The sequence below is a fragment of the Pan troglodytes genome, chromosome 2 (assembly GCF_028858775.2).
Source record: "Pan troglodytes isolate AG18354 chromosome 2, NHGRI_mPanTro3-v2.0_pri, whole genome shotgun sequence".
Lineage (NCBI taxonomy): Eukaryota > Metazoa > Chordata > Mammalia > Primates > Hominidae > Pan > Pan troglodytes.
In genome coordinates, this window is record NC_086015.1 from 103,874,784 (window position 1) to 103,896,133 (window position 21,350).

The 21,350-nt window shown below is 38.5% G+C and overlaps 1 protein-coding gene across 7 annotated transcripts in view; it reads left to right on the plus strand.

Moving 5' to 3' along the window:
- Positions 1–20,791, plus strand: part of TMEM45A (transmembrane protein 45A) — an 84,664-nt gene extending 63,873 nt beyond the window's left edge. For 6 of the 7 annotated variants that reach the window (XM_009445960.5, XM_009445958.5, XM_063805151.1 and 3 more), the window contains 4 exons: positions 83–295; positions 1,726–1,910; positions 12,174–12,319; positions 20,257–20,791. In XM_009445960.5, coding sequence (XP_009444235.1) covers positions 83–295; positions 1,726–1,910; positions 12,174–12,319; positions 20,257–20,350 — 638 coding nt within the window. In that variant the 3' untranslated portion in view covers positions 20,351–20,791. 7 annotated transcript variants of the gene reach the window in all.
- Positions 20,792–21,350: the final 559 nt, after the last annotated feature.

The window sequence follows — 21,350 nt, forward strand, 5'->3', positions numbered from 1 at the left end:
TAAGCAATGGACTAGTCCTCCTGCATCTTCTTGAATTCTATGTAAAGCAGAGTTGCTAAAACTGTGGTATGTTTCTTGGCAGGCATGGCTGGGGAGCAGTTTATTCCTGGAGGGCCCCATCTGATGTTATATGACTATAAACAAGGTCACTGGAATCAACTCCTGGGCTGGCATCATTTCACCATGTATTTCTTCTTTGGGCTGTTGGGTGTGGCAGATATCTTATGTTTCACCATCAGTTCACTTCCTGTGTCCTTAACCAAGTTAATGTTGTCAAATGCCTTATTTGTGGAGGGTAAGTGTTAGTGAGTATTTTCATGTACCTTTCTCTATTAGTGAGCATTTATGTAGCCCTTCATATTAATATACCTCTGGCATCTTGTTGCAGCCTTGATTGATAGGGCCATATATCTGGGCCATAATGAAATATTTGGGTGTCCTAGGCAGGGCGCCAAAAATCTACATGCTGTACTGACTCATTTAGTAGAACTGGGTAAACACAATTATTCAATTGCTATGTTCACATTTCACAGCTGTCTCAAAGGACCACTTACGAAGGTTAGTCATCTCTGGGTTGTTCTGAAGATTATCATTTTTTTTCACTTTTAACAAACGAAAACTGATCCCAGAATAATAAAGCATGAATACACTAAAATGAGGCAGCCACTCACAGTGGAACAGCTTCCACTATCTACTAACAGGCTTTTTCATATTGATACAGTAATACTCTGCCATTTGATGATAAGTAGGGTCCAAAAAATGCAGTCATATAAAAAATATGGGGTCCTAATTTTGGAAAGTTAATTAAAAACAATATTTTTTGTTCAGCTGGCCTCCCAGTTACTGTAGGGAGGAAAAAAGAAAACAAGCATTTAATGATTTTTTTTCATGTATTACACACGTAAAAAATAGATTGATTATGGAAATAGATAACCACAAATTGATCAGGAGGCAGTCACTTCCTACTCACCTTGCCTCTGGCATCCAAAGATGAGAACTTTTGCCCATACCTCTTGGGAACAAGGGCTGGATAAAAGATGGATGTCAACAACTAATAGCCCAGTTCTCATTATCTCAGGGGGTTACCGTATTTTTGTATCAATCTTTTCTCTTTGTCTTCATGAAAAAGATGAAGCTGGAATCTGTCTACAGGATGAAGAAATGCAGTTATTTACTACTTCTTGGGAGCTTCCAGAGCATGTTGTTATATCTGTCAAAATCCACCCGTATGTGTTTGCTTCCTCCAGTGGACTGAATTCCTTAAGGCGATGCTTTGACTTATTCATCTGTGTGCTCATCTGAATTATTGCACTTGCCATGCTTACTGTTGTTTGTCCTGCTTAGAAGATGCTTTGAAATATTTTCATCTTATGGAGATTCTAACTTCGTCTTAATCCTTTTCATTTAGATAAAGAGGAAAAGATATTCATTCAAAAATACAGTTAACACCCTGAGATAATGAGAATCCATTTGTTGAATATGTCACAATGTGTTAGAGAGAGAATAAAGGTCAGGGAAAGCAAAAAGAGGGTTCAATTTCAAAGATCCTATTCTAATGAGGTGGTGATGTCTCCAAAAATGCAGTCCTGTGGGAATCAGTGGGTGCCTGCTCTTTTGGACAAATGTGTGTATGTGTAAAATTCTGTCTACGGAGAGAGGGAGAGAGAGAAACAGTGGGTGGTCCTTGGTTCCACTGAAAAAGACAATCTGTTTTTTCCCCATCAGCTTTTATCTTCTACAACCACACTCATGGCCGGGAAATGCTGGACATCTTTGTGCACCAGCTGCTGGTTTTGGTCGTCTTTCTGACAGGCCTCGTTGCCTTCCTAGAGTTCCTTGTTCGGAACAATGTACTTCTGGAGCTATTGCGGTCAAGTCTCATTCTGCTTCAGGGGAGCTGGTTCTTTCAGGTGAGTTGGGGCCTCTAGTTAATGTACCTGGACTCTTTGCCTGTAACTTCTCTGTTTATTTGATGAGGCAGTTTGCTCTAGACCCCAGAGACTTCCCTCCAACATACTGCCTGTAGTAAGATCATGGGCCTCTGAGAAGTGACGTTTCTTTGAGTGTCCCAATAGCCCTGATGGGAGAATTGTCAGAGCAGCTGGGAAGTGGTGCGTGCACATCTTCATCACAGCTGGACATCCATTATGTAGGAACTCTGAGCCGATGCTTTTAGTTAGAAGCAGCTTCTGACACTAAAGCAGCTTATAGCATAATAAGCTTAAGAAATATATAGAAGGCAGAAAAGAGAGCAAACTGTTATTTATTGAGAAATAACTATGTGTTGGCTACTGTACCAAACTTTTATATATACATTGTTTTATTTTTTCCTTGCAACAGCCTGGAATTCAGGCATTATCATCATCAATTTACAGATAGGAAGACTCAGAGAGACCAAGTCTCATACAATAACAGAGCTAGGATCTAAATTTGGATTCATCTGACCCGAGGCCGCAGGCTTTTTCCATTTTAAGCTGTTAACTCTTTAACCTTGATGTGTTGTTGAAAACATGAATTCCAATCGGTAAACACACACTTTATAGAGACTGATGAATCATAATCCAACATGCATACATATCTGTAAACAAAGTCTAGGATGGAAGGTGAATTTTGGTTTAATCAGGGAAGACTTCTTAGAAGAGATTTTTAGTCACCAGAGAACACAGATTTGGGATAATGAGGTTATTTTAGAGATTTGTATTGCACATGAGGAGTGATAAAAAGCATTGGTAGGTGAGGGGGAGAGAAACATCATGGTCAAATGGGATAGAAAAGATGCAATATTTAAGCATGTAAGAAAGCGGAAAGGCTGTTGGAGCAAAGGCTAGTAAAGAGGGGCTAGATCCAAGGGTTATTTTAATGGAAAAACTTCATAGAAAAAAGCTAACAAATACTCTATAATGTGATAAAGCTGATAATTGGTGAATTTAATTATATAAAATATTATATAAAATCTATATCTCTTGCTTGGAATGTTTTACTATATACACGTATTCCTATTCAAAAATAAAAATAGACGGAAAACATTTTAAAAGAGATGACTTCTGGTTAAGATGACTTCTGGTCAAGATGACACAGTTTATCTCCCGTGTATCTTGTGTGCTCCTGACACATAACAATGACAGATAAAATAAAATAAAATAAAATAAAATAAAATAAAATAAAAACCTAGAAAATTGGAAAGAAATTTTCAAAAATAAATTTAAACAATAAAGTAGAAAACACTAACTGCAATGAAGCAAAACAAACAAAAACAGGCCAAAGAAACTTGTGGGCTGGATGTAGAACAGAAATGTAGAGCAAGAGTCAAGCTGAGCCTGCAGGCCCAGAGCAGACGGTGATGGTTGGTTTTTTGGCTCCAGTGGAACTAAAAGAAAGTAAAAGGACTCCTTTCAAGGTGGAGGATGAAACCAGGCTTTTGGGACTCTTTGATTGTGTTTTTTATATATTCTATATTCCTAATGGTTTTTCATCTGATTGATCTCTCACTTTCTAATAGAAGTCTGTTGAAGTTTTATATTACAGGTCTGGATTTGTCCGTTTCTTCTTATGTTCATTTTTTGCTTTGTTGTAAGGCTGTTTTCTGCTTCTCTCTCTCTCTCTCTCTTTTTTTTTTTGAGTTAGATGCTGATCTCATTTATTTTCAATATTTCTTGTTTTAAAATAAATGCATTTAAACAAATACATTTGTCTGCACACTGCTAGAGCTGCCTTCCGTAAGATTTGATGTGTTAGTTTGTAGTTTTTTTGATGTGTTGATGTAGTTTTCACTGTTGGGTAATTTTGAATGTTATTTCCATGTGCTTCTCTCTTTAATTTATGAGTTATTTAGGAGTACACTTTTAAGTTTCCAAAAATATTCTTTTTTTCTTATTATCTATTTCTAATGTAATTGTTTTACGGTCAGGGAATGTATTCTCTTTGTAATGTGTTGAGACTTCCTTTGGAACATGGCCCAGTGTCAGTGGTTGTAAATGATCCATGTAGTCAAAGGAAAGTATATCCTCTTTGTTTGGTTTAGGAGTCCTCATATATTTACTAGATCAAGTTTGTTAAAAAGCGAAATATTCAAATAAAGAAAGGCAGGACAAAAGGGGAAACCCCAAGAGAGCGGAATTATAAACATAAGAGCAGAATTAATGAAATTAATTAGTGTTCAGTTAATAATGACTAATTAATGTCTAGGATCTGAAGGAGGAAGCTGTGGGTTATACCTCAACTGGGAATAGGTTGGCTTAGTGTTGCCCCTTTTGGCAGATAAATGTTTTCATATTTCCCCCAAAAGCTTTTCTAAGGAAGAGATTAATGTCTTTGGGCATAAATCTGTGATTATTTAGAAAATTTTTCATCTACCAATATGTCTAGACTAGACTGTTTCCTTCTTCCTGGTGGTCAGCCTAAATAATGTCCGCAGCTTTAAAGAAAAATGAACATTTAATACCAGTGCAAACACACACACTGGCAGGAAATGAAGGTTTAGCCATAGTGACATTCCCACTACTGCACCCCTCTGAAACAAAACTGTCTAGAAACTTAGGTGAATATATTATGCTTCCAGTCAGTAAGTGTGGCATATGAATGTTTACAGCAAAACGCTGTCTTAAGCTAACAATATTATGTCGTGACTTGCTTTTCACCATATTACCATATTTTTTTCTCACTACTTCTCCATAAATGGTTAATATGTTAATACTTGTGCATGAACTGTGTATAGAGGGATTAGATAAAACATCCACCTAGACTCTTGGAACCATAAGTATGGAGATGTGAATTGAAGGAAACCAATACTCAGATTGGCCACTTTTTTATCACACACATATAAATGATTGGGTAATACGTAAATGGAGAGGGAACTTCCCTTCCAACTTATTAGCAATGCTTTCTTTCCTGAACCACATCACAGTCAAAAATGCTTTCTCAATAACCTAGCCACATCATGCAATTTAAAAAAGAAAAAAAAAAAAATCCTGCAAGCCCCTTTATACTATGAATCATGTTTTCCCTGTGTCTCTGTGTGGGAGAATATTTCAAAAGCTCCCTTTGCAACTTCTCATTCCCAAGCTCCCTCCAGTCATCCTCACCGCCCAGGTGCAGGGACAATCAGGGAATGAGGAAGGTGCTCCTGCTGTCTTTGCTTCTTGTTTTTTAGGACAGTTGCTTCCACTGCATCTCCCAGCTCCACTAATCCCCCCAGGGATTCCTCCCATCACTGCACAGATCCTGAGCCCAAACGAAAGCTCAGCCTTTGTTTTGCCTTTATGAAGGATGAAAGTTCATTTTTAAATGACAAAAAGGCCCAACTAAGCAGTAATGGTTTGAGGTCTGATGCGGCAGCAGATCAAACATTTGCTTAGGCTTTTAGTGTTGAAATAAATGATTGGATAATCAGATAACAACAGGAAATTCAGACTTCGTTATAGGAAATTGGCCCCAGGCTTATTGCCTATTAGAGAAGATAATTATTTACATTTGAAATGTGATACTAATGAAGCTTAAACTAGTGGAAACCAGATGTTCAGGAATGGCATACAAGTTACAGCAAGAAAAACTTTTTTTTTTTTGCAGATTGAGGTTTTTTTTTGGAATTTTATATAAGGAAATAAATTAAGACGACAAATAAAAGTGTGGTTTCTGTATTTAAAGGAGGATTTAATGAGTTGTGGCAGTTTCTAGCCTTAGTTTGGGCTTTCAGCTTTCCTAATTTATTCGTGTTTGGCCTAGAATGACTATGGAATGTTTCTATGGCTTTCACTGTAGTCACATCAGTTAACTCTGTTCAGTGGCCTCAGTCAAATCTTTAGCTTTCAGCATTAGGCTCTGAGGGTGCTAAAGAGATTGGCGACGGGAGGGGCTCCAAGTTTCTCTTCTCCTGATGTAAACAGCAAAAAGTTTGGTAGAATTAATGATGCCTAATGGAGGTGACTTGAGATTTTATTTTGGAGGCTTCAAAAAGCAATTATGAAGGTGGCATGCAGTGACAAGTCCCTGGGCCTGCAGTTTAGACCAACCTGAATCTGTATGCTAGCTTTACCACACTAACTATATGAATCACCATAGATAATATGTTCTGTGCCATTAGGCTTACTACCCCAACTGTAAAATAGAAATATTAATAATATCTCATGGGGTTATTGGGAAAAATATATGCTATAACTTGACAATGCATGCTGTCCTGGGGAGAGGGCTGCTAATTTCAGAGGAAGGGGAGCAGAGGAAGCTTCCAGAAGAAGGTGAAAGATGGAAGAGAGTCACCAATGTGTCTAGGCTTAAGGTTTAGGGCAAGTGATACCCTTTTGCTTATTTTGAACTCAACTGTTGTATTAGTTTCCTAGGGCTGTAGTAACAGATCCCCACAAATTGGGTGACTTACAAGAGAAATTTATTCTTTTACTCTTCTGGAGACCAGAAATCTGAAATCAAGGTGTTGGCAGGGTTGGTTTTTTCTTGGGGTCCAGAGGGAGAATCTGTCCCATGCTGATCTCCTAGCCAACTGCCAGCCATCCTTGGCATTCCTTGGCTTGTGGCAGCAAGACTTCATTCTCTGCCTTTATTATCACAAGATATTCTTCCTGTATTTCTTTGTTTTCCTATGTCTTCACATGGCCTTCTTATAAGGATGCCAGTCTTTGGGTTTAGAGCCAACTCTAATCCAGTATGACTTCACCTTAACTTGATTACCTCTGCAAATACTCTGTTTCCAAATACAATCACATTCAGAGATACTGGGAGTTAGGACTTCAACATATTGGCAGACACAATTTAACCCACTACAAATGCTAACTCTTATCTCTGGGAGCTGAAGCAGATCACTTCCCAGATCCCAGGTCATGTGGATGGCATTGGAGGAATGTTGGCAGGACTGATGGATGGGATCTGGAGGGCTAGTCCACAGCTCTAAACACTCATCTTCCCTAAAATTCTCCTTTCTACACAGAATTTTTCTGTCAATTTCCATGAATTTGTTGTAAGAGGAAGGCATGAGACCCCAGCTTAGATAACTGGGCCTTTGAACTGGGAGTTGACTATGTGACTCAATTTTCTCTCTTGTTATTCCAAACAGTGAACATAGAGGACCTAGAAATTCTTGCCTTCTTCCGGGGGCTTCAGGGACCTGGGCTCTGGTCACTTTGGCTCCCACAGTGAGCTTTCCTAGCAGTATATAAAAGGGGTATTGCAAAACACTAATATCTCCAAAGCAACAGTCTAACCAGCAGGGTGGCATTTTCCACCTGCAGTTTCTGAGTATTGTGAGCTCATACCTCTAACTTAATGACTGATGTATCTTCTTCCACAGATGTTGACACATCTTGCCTTTAGAATATATCCATGTTCTAATGCAGAGGCCCCACCCCTTGGTGGGTGAGGCACAGCGGCAGTGATGCAAATGTTTTTGCAGCTGTTTGGGGATGGAGAGGCAAGGGTGTGCATTACTTAATTTTCCTGTTTCTAAAATAGACAATAACTGTATTCTGTCTCCTAGGATATAAAGAAGGGAAAGAGGACGTTATTGTAAAGTACCTTGCTAATTTCAACTAATAAGGTATTTTGGGAAAATGTATGACTCTGACATTGGTTGACAAATAAAATGCATTGGGCCAGGACAAAAATAGAAAACCTTGGTTGGATCACTCCACTTGGTCAGGAAGGTAAACTGAATGATGAATCAATGGAGACTGCATGCTTCCACTCATGTTTGCCATTTAGGAATACAGGCCTAATGTTGCCAGATAGTTCTATTTTTACAAAAAAGCTGAAAATGCAAACTTTTGTGTAATGTTTCCTAATTTTTTAAGTGTTGGCAACTAAAGCAAATTATTATTATTATTATTATTATTATTTTTTCCTTTGAGACAGAGTCTCACTCTGTGGCCCAGGCTGTGGGCCAGGAGTGCAGTGGCACGATCTCAGCTCGCTGCCACCTCCACCTCCCGGGTTCAAGTGATTCTCCTGCCTCAGTCTCCCAAGAGCTGGGATTATAGGCACATGCCACCAGGCCTAGCTAATTTTTTGTGTTCTTAGTAGAGATGGGGTTTCACCATGTTGCCCAGGCTGGTCTCAAACTCTTGACTTCAGCTGATCCACCTGCCTTGGCCTCCCAAAGTGCTGGGATTACAGGCGTGAGCCACCACACCTGGCCGCAAATTATTGTTTTAAATGTGCAGGCCAGACAAAGCATGTCTGGGAATTAGAGATGTGGCTCAAGGGCAACAGTCTGTCATTTGGTTTTAATGGTAATATAGTACCATGTCCTCGTGGGACCACCTTCCATCTCAGTACTGATTATTCAAACCATATCAGAACTGCTGAGATGTCTCAAACTGATCTTGTTATCCAGGTCACTGTCCTTCATATTGCCCCATATGGAAAGGCTGTATGGTGAAAAGAGTATGGGTGGGAGAAAGAACATGGAGTTTTTGGAGCCAGAAACTACTGGTCTGGATCCCTACCATAGTCGTTCAGCCATTTTGTAATACTAGGGGAAGTTGTTGAAGTCCTTGAGTTCCAATCTTTTCCTATGACATACGAGGATGACGATGTCTTCTTCCTGAGGTTGTTTCAAGGGCTAAGAATTATTGTGACGTTTATGTACATGAGTGAGGATTACCGTTTACGTACATGAGTGAGGATTACGTGACAAGCACGTGGTGGTACCGCCATCTGTCAGACAGTAGAAATGGAAGTTTTCTTTCCAATTAAAGGGAATCCTGAAATGGGAACAAGTGATTAAGGCACAAATCTTAGTTTTCCCTGACTTACTCTAATTATTTGAAATTTCAAACAGAAATGGAATTAATGTTTTATTCAATATTGCACATGAAGTGTTTTTTTTCTTGTAACATTTCATTTATTAGACGTGTAATCATGGGCAAATCACTAAATCACCCAATTTTATTATCGAGATAATAAGGATAATAATACATTAAAATGAGGGTAATAATACATCCTTGAAAAGGGCCATTGCAAGGAGACACCTAAGCACTGTAACTGACACATAGCCAATACATGGTAGACATTTGTAGGATTATTCATTATATTATCCTGCTTTTGAATTTCATTTAGTTCCAGAAACCTGCAATACATTCATCCAGTTATCTATTATCTCTCTATCTACTTATTGTTTATTGGGATAAAACTTTCATAACATAACATTAACATTTTTAAAGTGTACAATTTAGTGGCATTTAGTATATTCACAATGTTGTGCCCCCATCACCTCTATCTGTTCCAAAACATTTTCATCACCCCGAAAGGAAACCCTGGGCCCATAAAATAGTCACTCTCCCTTCTCTCCTCCTAGCCCCCAGTACCACTGGTCTGCTTTCTGTCTCTATGAATATTTGTCTAGTCTAGATATTTTATGTAATCAGAATCATAATATATGTGAACTTTTGTGTCTGGCTTCTTTTACTTAGTATAAATGCTTTCAAGTTTCATCCATGTTGTGGCATGTACTTCATTCCTTTTATGGTTGATTGATAGTCCCTTGTATGAGTATACCACATTTTGCTTATCCATCATCAGTTTTCGAATATTTGGGTTGTTTTCATCTTTTGACTATTATTAATAGTTCTACTATGAACACTCGTGTACACATTTTGTTTGAATACCTATTTTTAGTTCTTTTGGGTAGAAGTGAAATTGCCAGGTCATATGGAATTCTATATTTAACTTCCTGAGGAATTGCAAAACTGTTGCCACAGTAGCTGCAGAATTTTATCCCAATAAAAAATTAGATAGATAGATAAATGGATGAATGTATTTCAGGTTTCTAGAACTAAATGAAATTCAAAACCAAGATAATATTATGGATAATCCTACAAATGTCTACCATATATTGGCTATGTGTCAGTCACAGTGCTTAGGCCTTTCCTTGCAATGGCCCTTTTTGAGGATATATTATTATCCTCATTTTCATGTATTGTTATCTTCATTATCCAGATAATCAAGATTATCCATTTTACATTCCCATCAGCAATATATAAGGATTTCAATTTCTCCATATCCTCACCAATATTTGTTATTTTTATTATTATTATTGCCAGCCTAATGAATAAAAAATGGTATCTCATTGTGGTTTTGATTTGCATTCCCCTGATGAACAATGATATCAATAATCTTTTCATGTGCTTATTGACCATGTGTATATTTGCTTTGGGCAAATGTTTCTTGAAGTCCTTTGCCCATTAAAATTTTTTTTTGTTGTTAAGTTTTAGGAATTCTTTTTATATTCTAGATATAATCTCATCGGATATATGATTTGCAAATATTTTCTCTCATGCTGTGAGTTGTCTTTTCATTTTCTTAATAGTGTCCTTTGAAGCACAAAAGTTAATTTTGATGAAGTCCAATTTATCTGTTTTCTTCTTTGGTTGATGGTGCTTTTGGTGTCGTAGCTTAAAAAAAATCAACAAATTTCAAGTGATGAAGCTTTCTCCCTATTTTCTTCTAGGAATTTTGTGGTTTTAGCTCTCATATTTAGGTCTTTAATCCATTTTGAGTTCATTTTATATATATATAATTTTATACATGAGTTAATTTTATATATGAGGTAGGGGTCCAAATTCATTTTTTTTCATATGAATACCCGGTTATCTCAGCACCATTTGTTGAAGACTGTTCTTTCCCCATTGAACGGCTTTGGCACCCTTGTCAAAAACCAATTGACCTCAGACATATGAGTTTATTTCTGGACTCTCAATTTTATTTCATTGATCTAAATGTTTATCATTATGCCAGTATCACACTGTTGTTTTGATTACTGTAGCTCTGTAGTATTGAAGTCCTCCAGCTTTCTTTTTTAAGGTTGTTTTGGTTATTCTGGATCCCTTGCAATTCCATATGAATTACAGGATCAGCTTTTTCCATTTCTGCAAAAAAAAAAAAAAAAAACGAATATTGGAATTTTGATGGCAATTGCATTGAATCTGTAGATTGCTTTGGGTGGTATTGCCATCTCAACAATATTAAGCTTCCAGTCTATGAATATGAGATAGCTTTCCATTTATTTAGATCTTCTTTGATTTCTTTCAACAATGTTATGCAGATTTTGGTGTACAAGTCCTAAACCTCCTTGATTAAATTTATTCTTAAAGTATTTTATTCTTTTTAATGCTATTGTAGATGGAACTGTCTTCTTTTTCTTTTTCTTTTTTTTGAGACGGAGACTCGCTCTGTCGCCCAGGCTGGAGTGCAGTGGCGCAATCTCGGCTCACTGCAAGCTCCGCCTCCTGGGTTCACGCCATTCTCCTGCCTCAGCCTCCCGAGTAGCTGGGACTACGGGTGCCTGCCACCATGCCTGGCTAATTTTTTTGTATTTTTAGTAGAGATGGGGTTTCACCGTGTTAGCCAGGATGGTCTCGATCTCCTGACCTCGTGATCCACCCACCTCAGCCTCCCAAAGTGCTGAGATTACAGGCGTGAGCCACCACGCCTGGCCAGAACTGTTTTCTTGATTTTATTTTTGAGTTCATTGCTTTTGTATAGAAATACAACTGTTTTGTATATTGATTTTGTATCCTGCTACTATGCTGAACTCATTTATTAGCCCTAATAGTTTTTTAATGGGTTTTTAAGGAATTTCTATATATAAGATCATGTCATCTGTGAATGTAGATATTTTTGCCTCTTTCTTTCTAGTATGGATGCCTTTTATTTTTCTTAACGGCTTAATTACTCTAGCTAAATCTTAACTTAATTGCTCTCGCTAAGATTTTCAGTACAACATTCAATAGAAGTGTGAAAGCAGACATCCATGTCTTGTTCCTGATATTAGGGGGAAAGATTTCAGTCTTTTACCATTAAATATAATGTTAACTGTGGGCATTTATTTATTTTAAAACCTTTTTGTACTCCAATTTTGAAATAACAGAGTGAAACTGCACAATGTAGAAACCCAAGACATTCTCTTAAAGTCCAGACATTCCTAGCGAGATGACTGTTTATATTTTGAAAACTGATCATTAAATGTCCTTTTAAAACTTTTATGAAAATATGACATATTAGAGACTCTCTATATTACTAAAACAGGCAGCAAAACCTGATGTTTTATCTGTTACATCTTAGATAATTGGAGTTAACTTAGTTATTTACCTTGGAAGCAAGTATTTTGAAATGCACCATTTTTGGGAATGTGATTGGTTATTTTAATATATGCTTTTTGTTCTAAATTACAGATTGGATTTGTCCTGTATCCCCCCAGTGGAGGTCCTGCATGGGATCTGATGGATCATGAAAATATTTTGTTTCTCACCATATGCTTTTGTTGGCATTATGCAGTAACCATTGTCATCGTTGGAATGAATTATGCTTTCATTACCTGGTAAGTTAGCGGTTTCTGTTAATGGAGGTTCTGTTCCTTGTTATGTGATTATCAAGACTCAGTGGTATTGAATTTAAAATTCAAAAGGGGATTTCATTCCTTATCATCCCATAAGACAGGGTAGCATAGCAGAATATTATCTGCAAACACAAAAATTCCCAGTAAAAAGAATAAATGCTGGTTTAAAGTTAGTCACTGAACAGTGCCTCAGCTGCGCCTCTGATGCTCACATTACCCTTCATCACACTCCTCTGTGCCTCCATGTCTCCACATATGCTATTTCCTCTTCTCTCTTCTGAATGGTTTCCCTCACCCTGCACTGCCTATAGTGAGTCCTCCATTTACCCATGTGTAGATACTTCAATTATAGCACTTCTTAAGCTTCGAGTCCTTTTTTGACCAACTTGTGTGTGTTCCATTAAATGTAGGTGTCTGCCTAATTTGACATTGACTAATATTTCTAAAAGTCAGATCCAGTTGAATACATTTTTTTTAAGAACCCCAGTATAATGTTCCATAAGTGGGTAAGGAGCAGTAGAACAGAGTTATAAGAACACATATTTTTAGCTGCACTATTTATCAGCAGTATGACTTTGGGCCAATTACTTAACCACGTTAAGTACTAGTTTTGTTGTTTGTAAAATGGGGAAATAATAAGACCTAAATGAGATCAAGTATTTAAGCTTAGGACATAATAAGAGCTCAATAAATATTATTGTCTTGTTGTTCTTCCTCTTGTTATTCTTTTCCTCCTTCTCCTCTTCCTTATTCCTCTTTGGCATAAAAAAAAAATGAATGTGATATGAACCCTACCCATGAGGAATTTTTAGTCTTATAATTAGGACTAAATTAGGGAGATGCACAATGAAAATGCAGTGCAATATACAGAAATAGTAGAAGAACAAAGCACTCTTGGAGTTCAGGGGAGGCCTCTTTACAATTGAGAATGAAGCTGCAGCTTGAAGGATGAGCAGGAATAGAAAGGGGTGATCAGAGTTCCTTTCTCTAAGGTGGTTAATGCCGAACCACAGTTGGCTTGGCTGATTTCAATGACCAGGCATGAAGACTCCAGCACCTAATCCTTCAGACTTCAGTGCTGATTGAAATGTTCTGTATCTACAATGTCTAATATAGTAGTCACTAGCTATTGAGCACTTAAAATGTGGCTCATGCCACACTAATTTTATTAATTTAAATATCCATATATGTGTGGATAGTGGCTACTGTATTGGATACTACACATCTAGCAGGTTCTCTGATTCCTAAATTGCAGTAGCTACTGCTAGGCCCAGTGAGGTCCCAGCTAGAACCAACTTTCCATTCTTCTCTTTAGACATGGGCCCCAAGTCACCCCTCCTGCTCTGTGCTTCTTTGTGCCTCATTGCTGAACAGCTCTGGTGCTGAGGCACTGGGTGAAGAAATCATTCCTTTGTCTAGCTCTCAGCTATCTCTGTTCAGCTGCAGGTCAGCCCACTTTGATCTATGGTTGCTTCCTTCTAGAGGTCTAGGTGCTTTGGGTACTAGGAAATTCCACCTTCTCATTCTATTAGCCCCATTCACTTCCTCCAAAGCATGTGCACGTGCTCCTTGTCAAGACTGGCTCTGCCATTGAGTGAAACTTGGCTTCTCCCCTGTTGTTCTAGGCTGACTTCTGGGCCTCATCTCCTTAGGGGCTGGAAAGCCTTCAAGATCAGTGCCAGCATCCAAGGAAATGCTCTTCCTCATGTCAGCTCCCCTCCAGAGCCAAAAGAAGACTACTGTCTCTTCCTGTTTCAAAACGCTTCATACCCCTAACGGGCCTCTTATCCACTTATAGTACTCTGGATACTGGACACTCCATTTTTTATTTTCCAACCTTCCCCTCTACCCCCAACACATATTATCCTAATCTTTCTGACCACGCAGTTCCCTCCACCTAGCATATTCACATTAAATGCACGTCTTTTCTATGAAATCTTCTGTGATGACTCTAGCTCTTGCTCATCTCCCTTTAAGAGTTTTTGTTTTTGTTTTCAAATACACCACAAAAGATTTTATTATGAAAAACATATGGGTAAAATGTAGCAACTAGGCGATTTACAAAATGTTCTATTATTGCATAAAACTATCTTTGGTCTATCACCTTCTAAAACTTCTTACACTCTTTCTTGGTGTTAGGTCAAACCTGCAAATGCTTCATCTGTTCTCCATATCATTAGAGCTCCATCTTCCACAAATATTTTAAGATAGACCTTCCCTCCACAATCATTACTCCCACAGTCTTAATGTAACCAGTGAACATGGACAGCAGCCGTCCAATATACATTCACATTATCAAAACATGATGGAAGCTGTAGATATGCCTAAATGTCCATGTTAGTACATATTTTGTCTAGTAGAGTCCTTGATTCTTTTTTTAATTTTTTTTGCCAACAAGTATTGTTTACTGCACATATATAAAGATGATTTAATTTTGAAAAATTTGTTAATTAAATGTACCCTAATGATAGGTCCAGTTTCTTATGATTAAGAAATACCATAAGGTGATCTTAATAGCTACTTAAGAAACATTCCATACAATTTAAACTGATTTGTTTACCTCTTAGAAAACAAGAATGAAGTTTCTGTATGATAAGCAATATTCTTTTTTTTTAATTTTATTATTATTATACTTTAAGTTTTAGGATACATGTGCACAACGTGCAGGTTTGTTACATATGTATACATGTGCCATGTTGGTGTGCTGCACCCATTAACTCATCATTTATATTAGGTATATCTCCTAATGCTATCCCTCCCGCCTACCCCCACCCCACAACAGTCCCCAGTGTGTGATGTTCCCCTTCCTGTGTCCATGTGTTCTCATTGTTCAGTTCCCACCTATGAGTGAGAACATGTGGTGTTTGGTTTTTTGTTCTTGCGATAGTTTGCTGAGAATGATGGTTTCCAGTTTCATCCATGTCCCTGCAAAGGACATGAACTCATCAATTTTTATGGCTGCATAGTATTCCATGGTGTATATGTGCCACATTTTCTTAATCCAATCTATTGTTGTTGGACATTTAGGTTGGTTCCAAGTCTTTGCTATTGTGAATAGTGCCACAGTAAACATACATGTGCATGTGTCTTTATAGCAGCATGATTCATAATCCTTTGGGTATATACCCAGTAATGCGATGGCTGGATCAAATGGTATTTCTAGTTCTAGATCCCTGAGGAATCGCCACACTGACTTCCACAATGGTTGAACTAGTTGACAGTCCCACCAACAGTGTAAAAGTGTTCCTATTTCTCCACAACCTCTCCAGCACCTGTTGTTTCCTGACTTTTTAATGATTGCCATTCTAACTGGTGTGAGATGGTATCTCATTGTGGTTTTGATTTGCATTTCTCTGATGGCCAGTGATGGTGAGCATTTTTTCATGTGTTTTTTGGCTACATAAATGTCTTCTTTTGAGAAGTGTCTATTCATATCCTTTGCCCACTTTTTGATGGGGTTGTTTGTTTTTTTCTTGTAAATTTGTTGGAGTTCATTGTAGATTCTGGATACTAGCCCTTTGTCAGATGAGTAGGTTGCGAAAATTTTCTCCCATTTTGTAGGTTGCCTGTTCACTCTGATGGTAGTTTCTTTTGCTGTGCAGAAGCTCTTTAGTTTAATTAGATCCCATGTGTCAATTTTGGCTTTTGTTGCCATTGCTTTTGGTGTTTTCAACATGAAGTCCTTGCCCATGCCTATGTCCTGAATGGTATTGCCTAGGTTTTCTTCTAGGGTTTTTATGGTTTTAGGTCTAACATTTAAGTCTTTAATCCATCTTGAATTAATTTTTGTATAAGGTATAAGGAAGGGATCCAGTTTCAGCTTTCTACATATGGCTAGCCAGTTTTCCCAGCACCATTTATTAAATAGGGAATCCTTTCCCCATTGCTTGTTTTTCTCAGGTTTGTCAAAGATCAGATAGTTGTAGATATGTGGCATTATTTCTGAGGGCTCTGTTCTGTTCCATTGGTCTATATCTCTGTTTTGGTACCAGTACCATGCTGTTTTGGTTGCTGTAGCTTTGTAGTATAGTTTGAAGTCAGGTAGCATGATGCCTCCAGCTTTGTTCTTTTGGCTTAGGATTGACTTGGCAATGTGGGCTCTTTTTTGGTTCCATATGAACTTTAAAGTAGTTTTTTCCAATTCTGTGAAGAAAGTCATTGGTAGCTTGATGGGGATGGCATTGAATCTATAAATTACCTTGGGCAGTATGGCCATTTTCACGATATTGATTCTTCCTACCCATGAGCATGGAATGTTCTTCCATTTGTTTGTATCCTCTTTTATTTCCTTGAGCAGTGGTTTGTAGTTCTCCTTGAAGAGGTCCTTCACATCCCTTGTAAGTTGGATTCCTAGTTATTTTATTCTCTTTGAAGCAATTGTGAATGGGAGTTAATTCATGATTTGGCTCTCTGTTTGTCTGTTATTGGTGTATAAGAATGCTTGCGATTTTTGTACATTGATTTTGCATCCTGAGACTTTGCTGAAGTTGCTTATCAGCTTAAGGAGCTTTTGGGCTGAGCTGATGGGGTTTTCTAGATATACAATCACGTCATCTGCAAACAGGGACAATTTGACCTCCTCTTTTCCTAATTGAATACCCTTTATTTCCTTCTCCTGCCTGATCGCCCTGGCCAGAACTTCCAAGACTATGAGTGGTGAGAGAGGGCATCCCTGTCTTGTGCCCGTTTTCAAAGGGAATGCTTCCAGTTTTTGCCCATTCAGTATGATATTGGCTGTGGGTTTGTCATAGATAGCTTTTATTATTTTGAGATACGTCCCATCAATACCTAATTTATTGATAGTTTTTAGCATGAACCATTGTTGAATTTTGTCAAAGGCCTTTTCTGCATCTATTGAGATAATCATGTGGTTTTTGTCGTTGGTTCTGTTATATGCTGGATTACATTTATTGATTTGTGTATGTTGAACCAGCCTTGCATCCCAGGGATGAAGCCCACTTGATCATGGTGGATAAGCTTTTTGATGTGCTGCTGGATTCGGTTTGCCAGTATTTTATTGAGGATTTTTGCATCCATGTTCATCAAGGATATTGGTCTAAAATTTTCTTTTTTGGTTATGTCTCTGCCAGCCTTTGGTATCAAGATGATGCTGGCCTCATGAAATGAGTTAGGGAGGATTCCTTCTTTTTCTATTGATTGGAATAGTTTCAGAAGGAATGGTACAAAAAACCTTTCAAAAAATTAATGAATCCAGGAGCTGGTTTTTTGAAAAGATCAACAAAATTGATAGACTGCTAGCAAGACTAATAAAGAAGAAAAGAAAGAAGAATCAAATAGACACAATAAAAAATGATAAAGGGGATGTCACCACCGATCCCACAGAAATACAAACTACCATCAGAGAGTACTATAAACACCTGTATGCAAATAAACTAGAAAATCCTGAAGAAATGGATAAATTCCTCGACACATACATCCTCCCAAGACTAAACCAGGAAGAAGTTGAATCTCTGAATAGACCAATAACAGGCTCTGAAATTGAGGCAATAATCAATAGCTTACCAACCAAAAAAAGTCCAGGACCAGATGGATTCACAGCCGAATTCTACCAGAGGTCCCTCCAAGAATTTTTACAGCCCGTCGTCTTCACCATGCATTTTAACAATTGGGATCTCTCCTGTGATGTTCACTATTAGGTCATGTGGGTTAGTGTTATCTACTGGCTAGATTGTGTCTCCTTGAGTATGAGACCCTTTCCATATTTCCCACACCTCTTGGCACATTGCCAAACATATAGTAGATTCTCAATAAACCCTTGTTTGCTGTTTTAATAGATAATAGATTTATGTTGCAGAGCTCTTTAAATATAGACTTCATTTGTTTTGAAATCATGTTTTATATACTTTTCAATTTTACCGTCATATTGTTCTTGAAAAGATAAGACCAAGGGTTAAATTTTCTGATATATTTTGATATAAACTTAAGCAATAGCTTAAGTTAGTTCCACAGAAGTATTTCAAAAACCCCTCTCAGAGCACAAGTAAAGCCATTACATATTGATACAGGCAGGCCAGACTTTCATCAGAAAAAATATAGCAGAAAATAAGGGTAAAGATGCAGGTAGACTGGTGAAGTTTTTCATTTGTGAAGAGTGATATTGGTGATTTGGCTTATCAAATTTGTTTGCATATTCCTATGTATTTCTGGGAGTTAACTATGCTTTGTTGATATGGTCACAGCACAATGCCTTTATAATAATGATGCACAGGAAAAGCTTTGCCTAGTTCTTATGACACTCTTTCGCACATCAGAGAAGTGGAGAGCCTGCTGAGCTTCAGCTGCTGATCAGTGTCACATCTTCTAGTGTCAAAAATTATAATCCGTGCTTCCCCCAGGCCTATGGATTCTCTTTTTTTTTTCTTTTTTTTTTTTTTTTGAGATGGAGACTTGCTCTGTCGCCCAGGCTGGAGTGCAGTGGCGTGATCTCAGCTCACTGCAACCTCCACCGCCTGGACTCAGGAGATTCTCTTGCCTCAGCCTCCTGAGTAGCTGGGATTACAGGCATGTGCCACCATGGCCAGCTAATTTTGTATTTTTAGTAGAGACGGAGTTTTGCCATGTTGGCCAGTCTGGTCTTGAACTCTTGACCACAGGCGATCTGCCCGCCTTGCCTCCCACAGTGCTGGGATTATAGGCGTGAGCCACCATGCCCGGCCCAGATTCTCTTAAACTATGAAAACAGTCACCAGGATGGAGGGTACTTCTTTGAGCTTCTTAATTCATCATGGCAGAGGCATCACATGCAGTTGAACAGCTTGTTCCCTGCACAAAAGCTCCCCCTGGAAGGGGCTAGTAGGAGGAAGTAGGGGCTGAATTTAGCCCAGACTTGACGTGGGCCTTGACTTGGGCTGCCAACCCTAGAGGCGGGCTTCTTGCACTTCCTTTATATGATATAGCACCTGTTTGCAATACACAGATGTGGCTTTTATGGAGAAACTCAACTGAGCTTGGTTTCATCTGGGCTTGCCACAGCCCAGCGATTCTCTTAATTGTTTTAGAAATGATCAAAGTTGGCTGGGCATGGTGGCTCATGCCTATAATCCGAGCACTTTGGGAGGCTGAGGCGGTCAGATCACGAGTTCAGGAGTTCGAGACCATCCTGACCAACATGGTGAAACCCCTTGTCTACTAAAAATATTTTAAAAAATGGCTGGGCACAGTGGCTCATGCCTGTAATCCCAGCACTTTGGGAGGCCGAGGCAGGTGGATCACGAGGTCAGGAGTTCAAGATCAGCCTGGCCAAGATGGTGAAACCCCATCTCTATTAAAAATACAAAAAAATTAGCTGGGCGTGGTGGTGGGCGCCTGTAATCCCAGCTACTCGGGGGGCTGAGGCAGAGAATTGCTTGAACCCGGGAAGCAGAGGTTGCAGTGAGCTGAGATTGTGCCACTGCACTCCAGCCTCCAGCCTGGACGACACAGCAAAACTCCGTTTCAAAAAAAAAAAAAATTAGCTGGGTATGATGATACATGCCTCTAATTCCAGCTACTCAGGAGGCCGAGGCAGGAGGATTGCTTGAACCCGGGAGGTGGAGGTTGCAGTGAGCCAAGATTGCACCACTGCACTCCAGCCTGGGTGACAGAGCAAGACTCTGTCTCATAAAAAAAAATAGAAAAGAAAAGAAAAAGAAAAAGAAATGATCAAAGTTATCTTCTGAGGCCTAATTAAACAATGATGCAATACATTGGAAAACCACGTTGTATCTGTTTACTTATACCCTGCTTTAATCCACAAAAATTTTCAGGCAGCTCCAAAGCCAAATAAAAGTAATTTTCCTTTTTGGGTTGCCTTCCCCAGTTGCCCAAATAATCTAGACTTTGTGGTATAATGGGTGCATATTGCTCTGGGTTTCTATTTTAAACACCGTCTAACTTGAGATGCTTTTCTTTCTCCTCAGGTTGGTTAAATCTAGACTTAAGAGGCTCTGCTCCTCAGAAGTTGGACTTCTGAAAAATGCTGAACGAGAACAAGAATCAGAAGAAGAAATGTGACTTTGATGAGCTTCCAGTTTTTCTAGATAAACCTTTTCTTTTTTACATTGTCTTTGTTCTTGGTTTTGTTTCTTGATCTTTTGTTTGGAGAACAGCTGGCTAAGGATGACTCTAAGTGTACTGTTTGCATTTCCAATTTGATTAAAGTATTTGAATTTAAATATTTTATTTTTAGCTTCGAAAATATTTTGGGTGATACTTTCATTTTGCACATCATGCACATCATGGTATTCAGGGGCTAGAGTGATTTTTTTCTAGATTATCTAAAGTTGGATGCCCACACTATGAAAGAAATATTTGTTTTATTTGCCTTATAGATATGCTCAAGGTTACTGGGCTTGCTACTATTTGTAACTCCTTGACCATGGAATTATACTTGTTTATCTTGTTGCTGCAATGAGAAATAAATGAATGTATGTATTTTGGTGCAGACACCTGAAATCTTTGTTTTTGTTATTTAGCTACACTCCTCCTTTTTATCATGCAGAAGAAGCTGCAGGACACAGAAATTCTTTTTTGTGAGACATCTCTATAGTACCTGAGTTCTCCACAGGGAATAGTAGGCCAGAAGTCTTCCTAGGGTGTGTGATCTTTCAGAGAAGATAAAAGGGATGATCCCTAGGACACATGGTTGCAAAGCCATGAGAGACTGGGAAAGGAGGACTGGGGTGTTGTCCATAAGAGTAAAAAGTCATCACACACCATAGCATGGCCACCACACCATCCCCTCTGTTACAGTAAGTGAAAGGTTAAAACCAGGAAAAGCCTTTTATGGAATGCTTGGGTAAAAAGCCAGAACTCTTACCTAGTCTGTGACCTAAGAAGCCCCCCAGTGGAGAGTCAAGAAATCTTGTTTCTGATTCTGGCTCTACCATTAACCAGCATTTAGGTTTCTGGCAATCACCATGTCCTTCTCTCTAAAGTAAGGAATTGAATTGAATGAACCATGGGGCTCTTCTGGTTGTCACATTTTAAGAATCTAGAAATGGAAGCATATGGA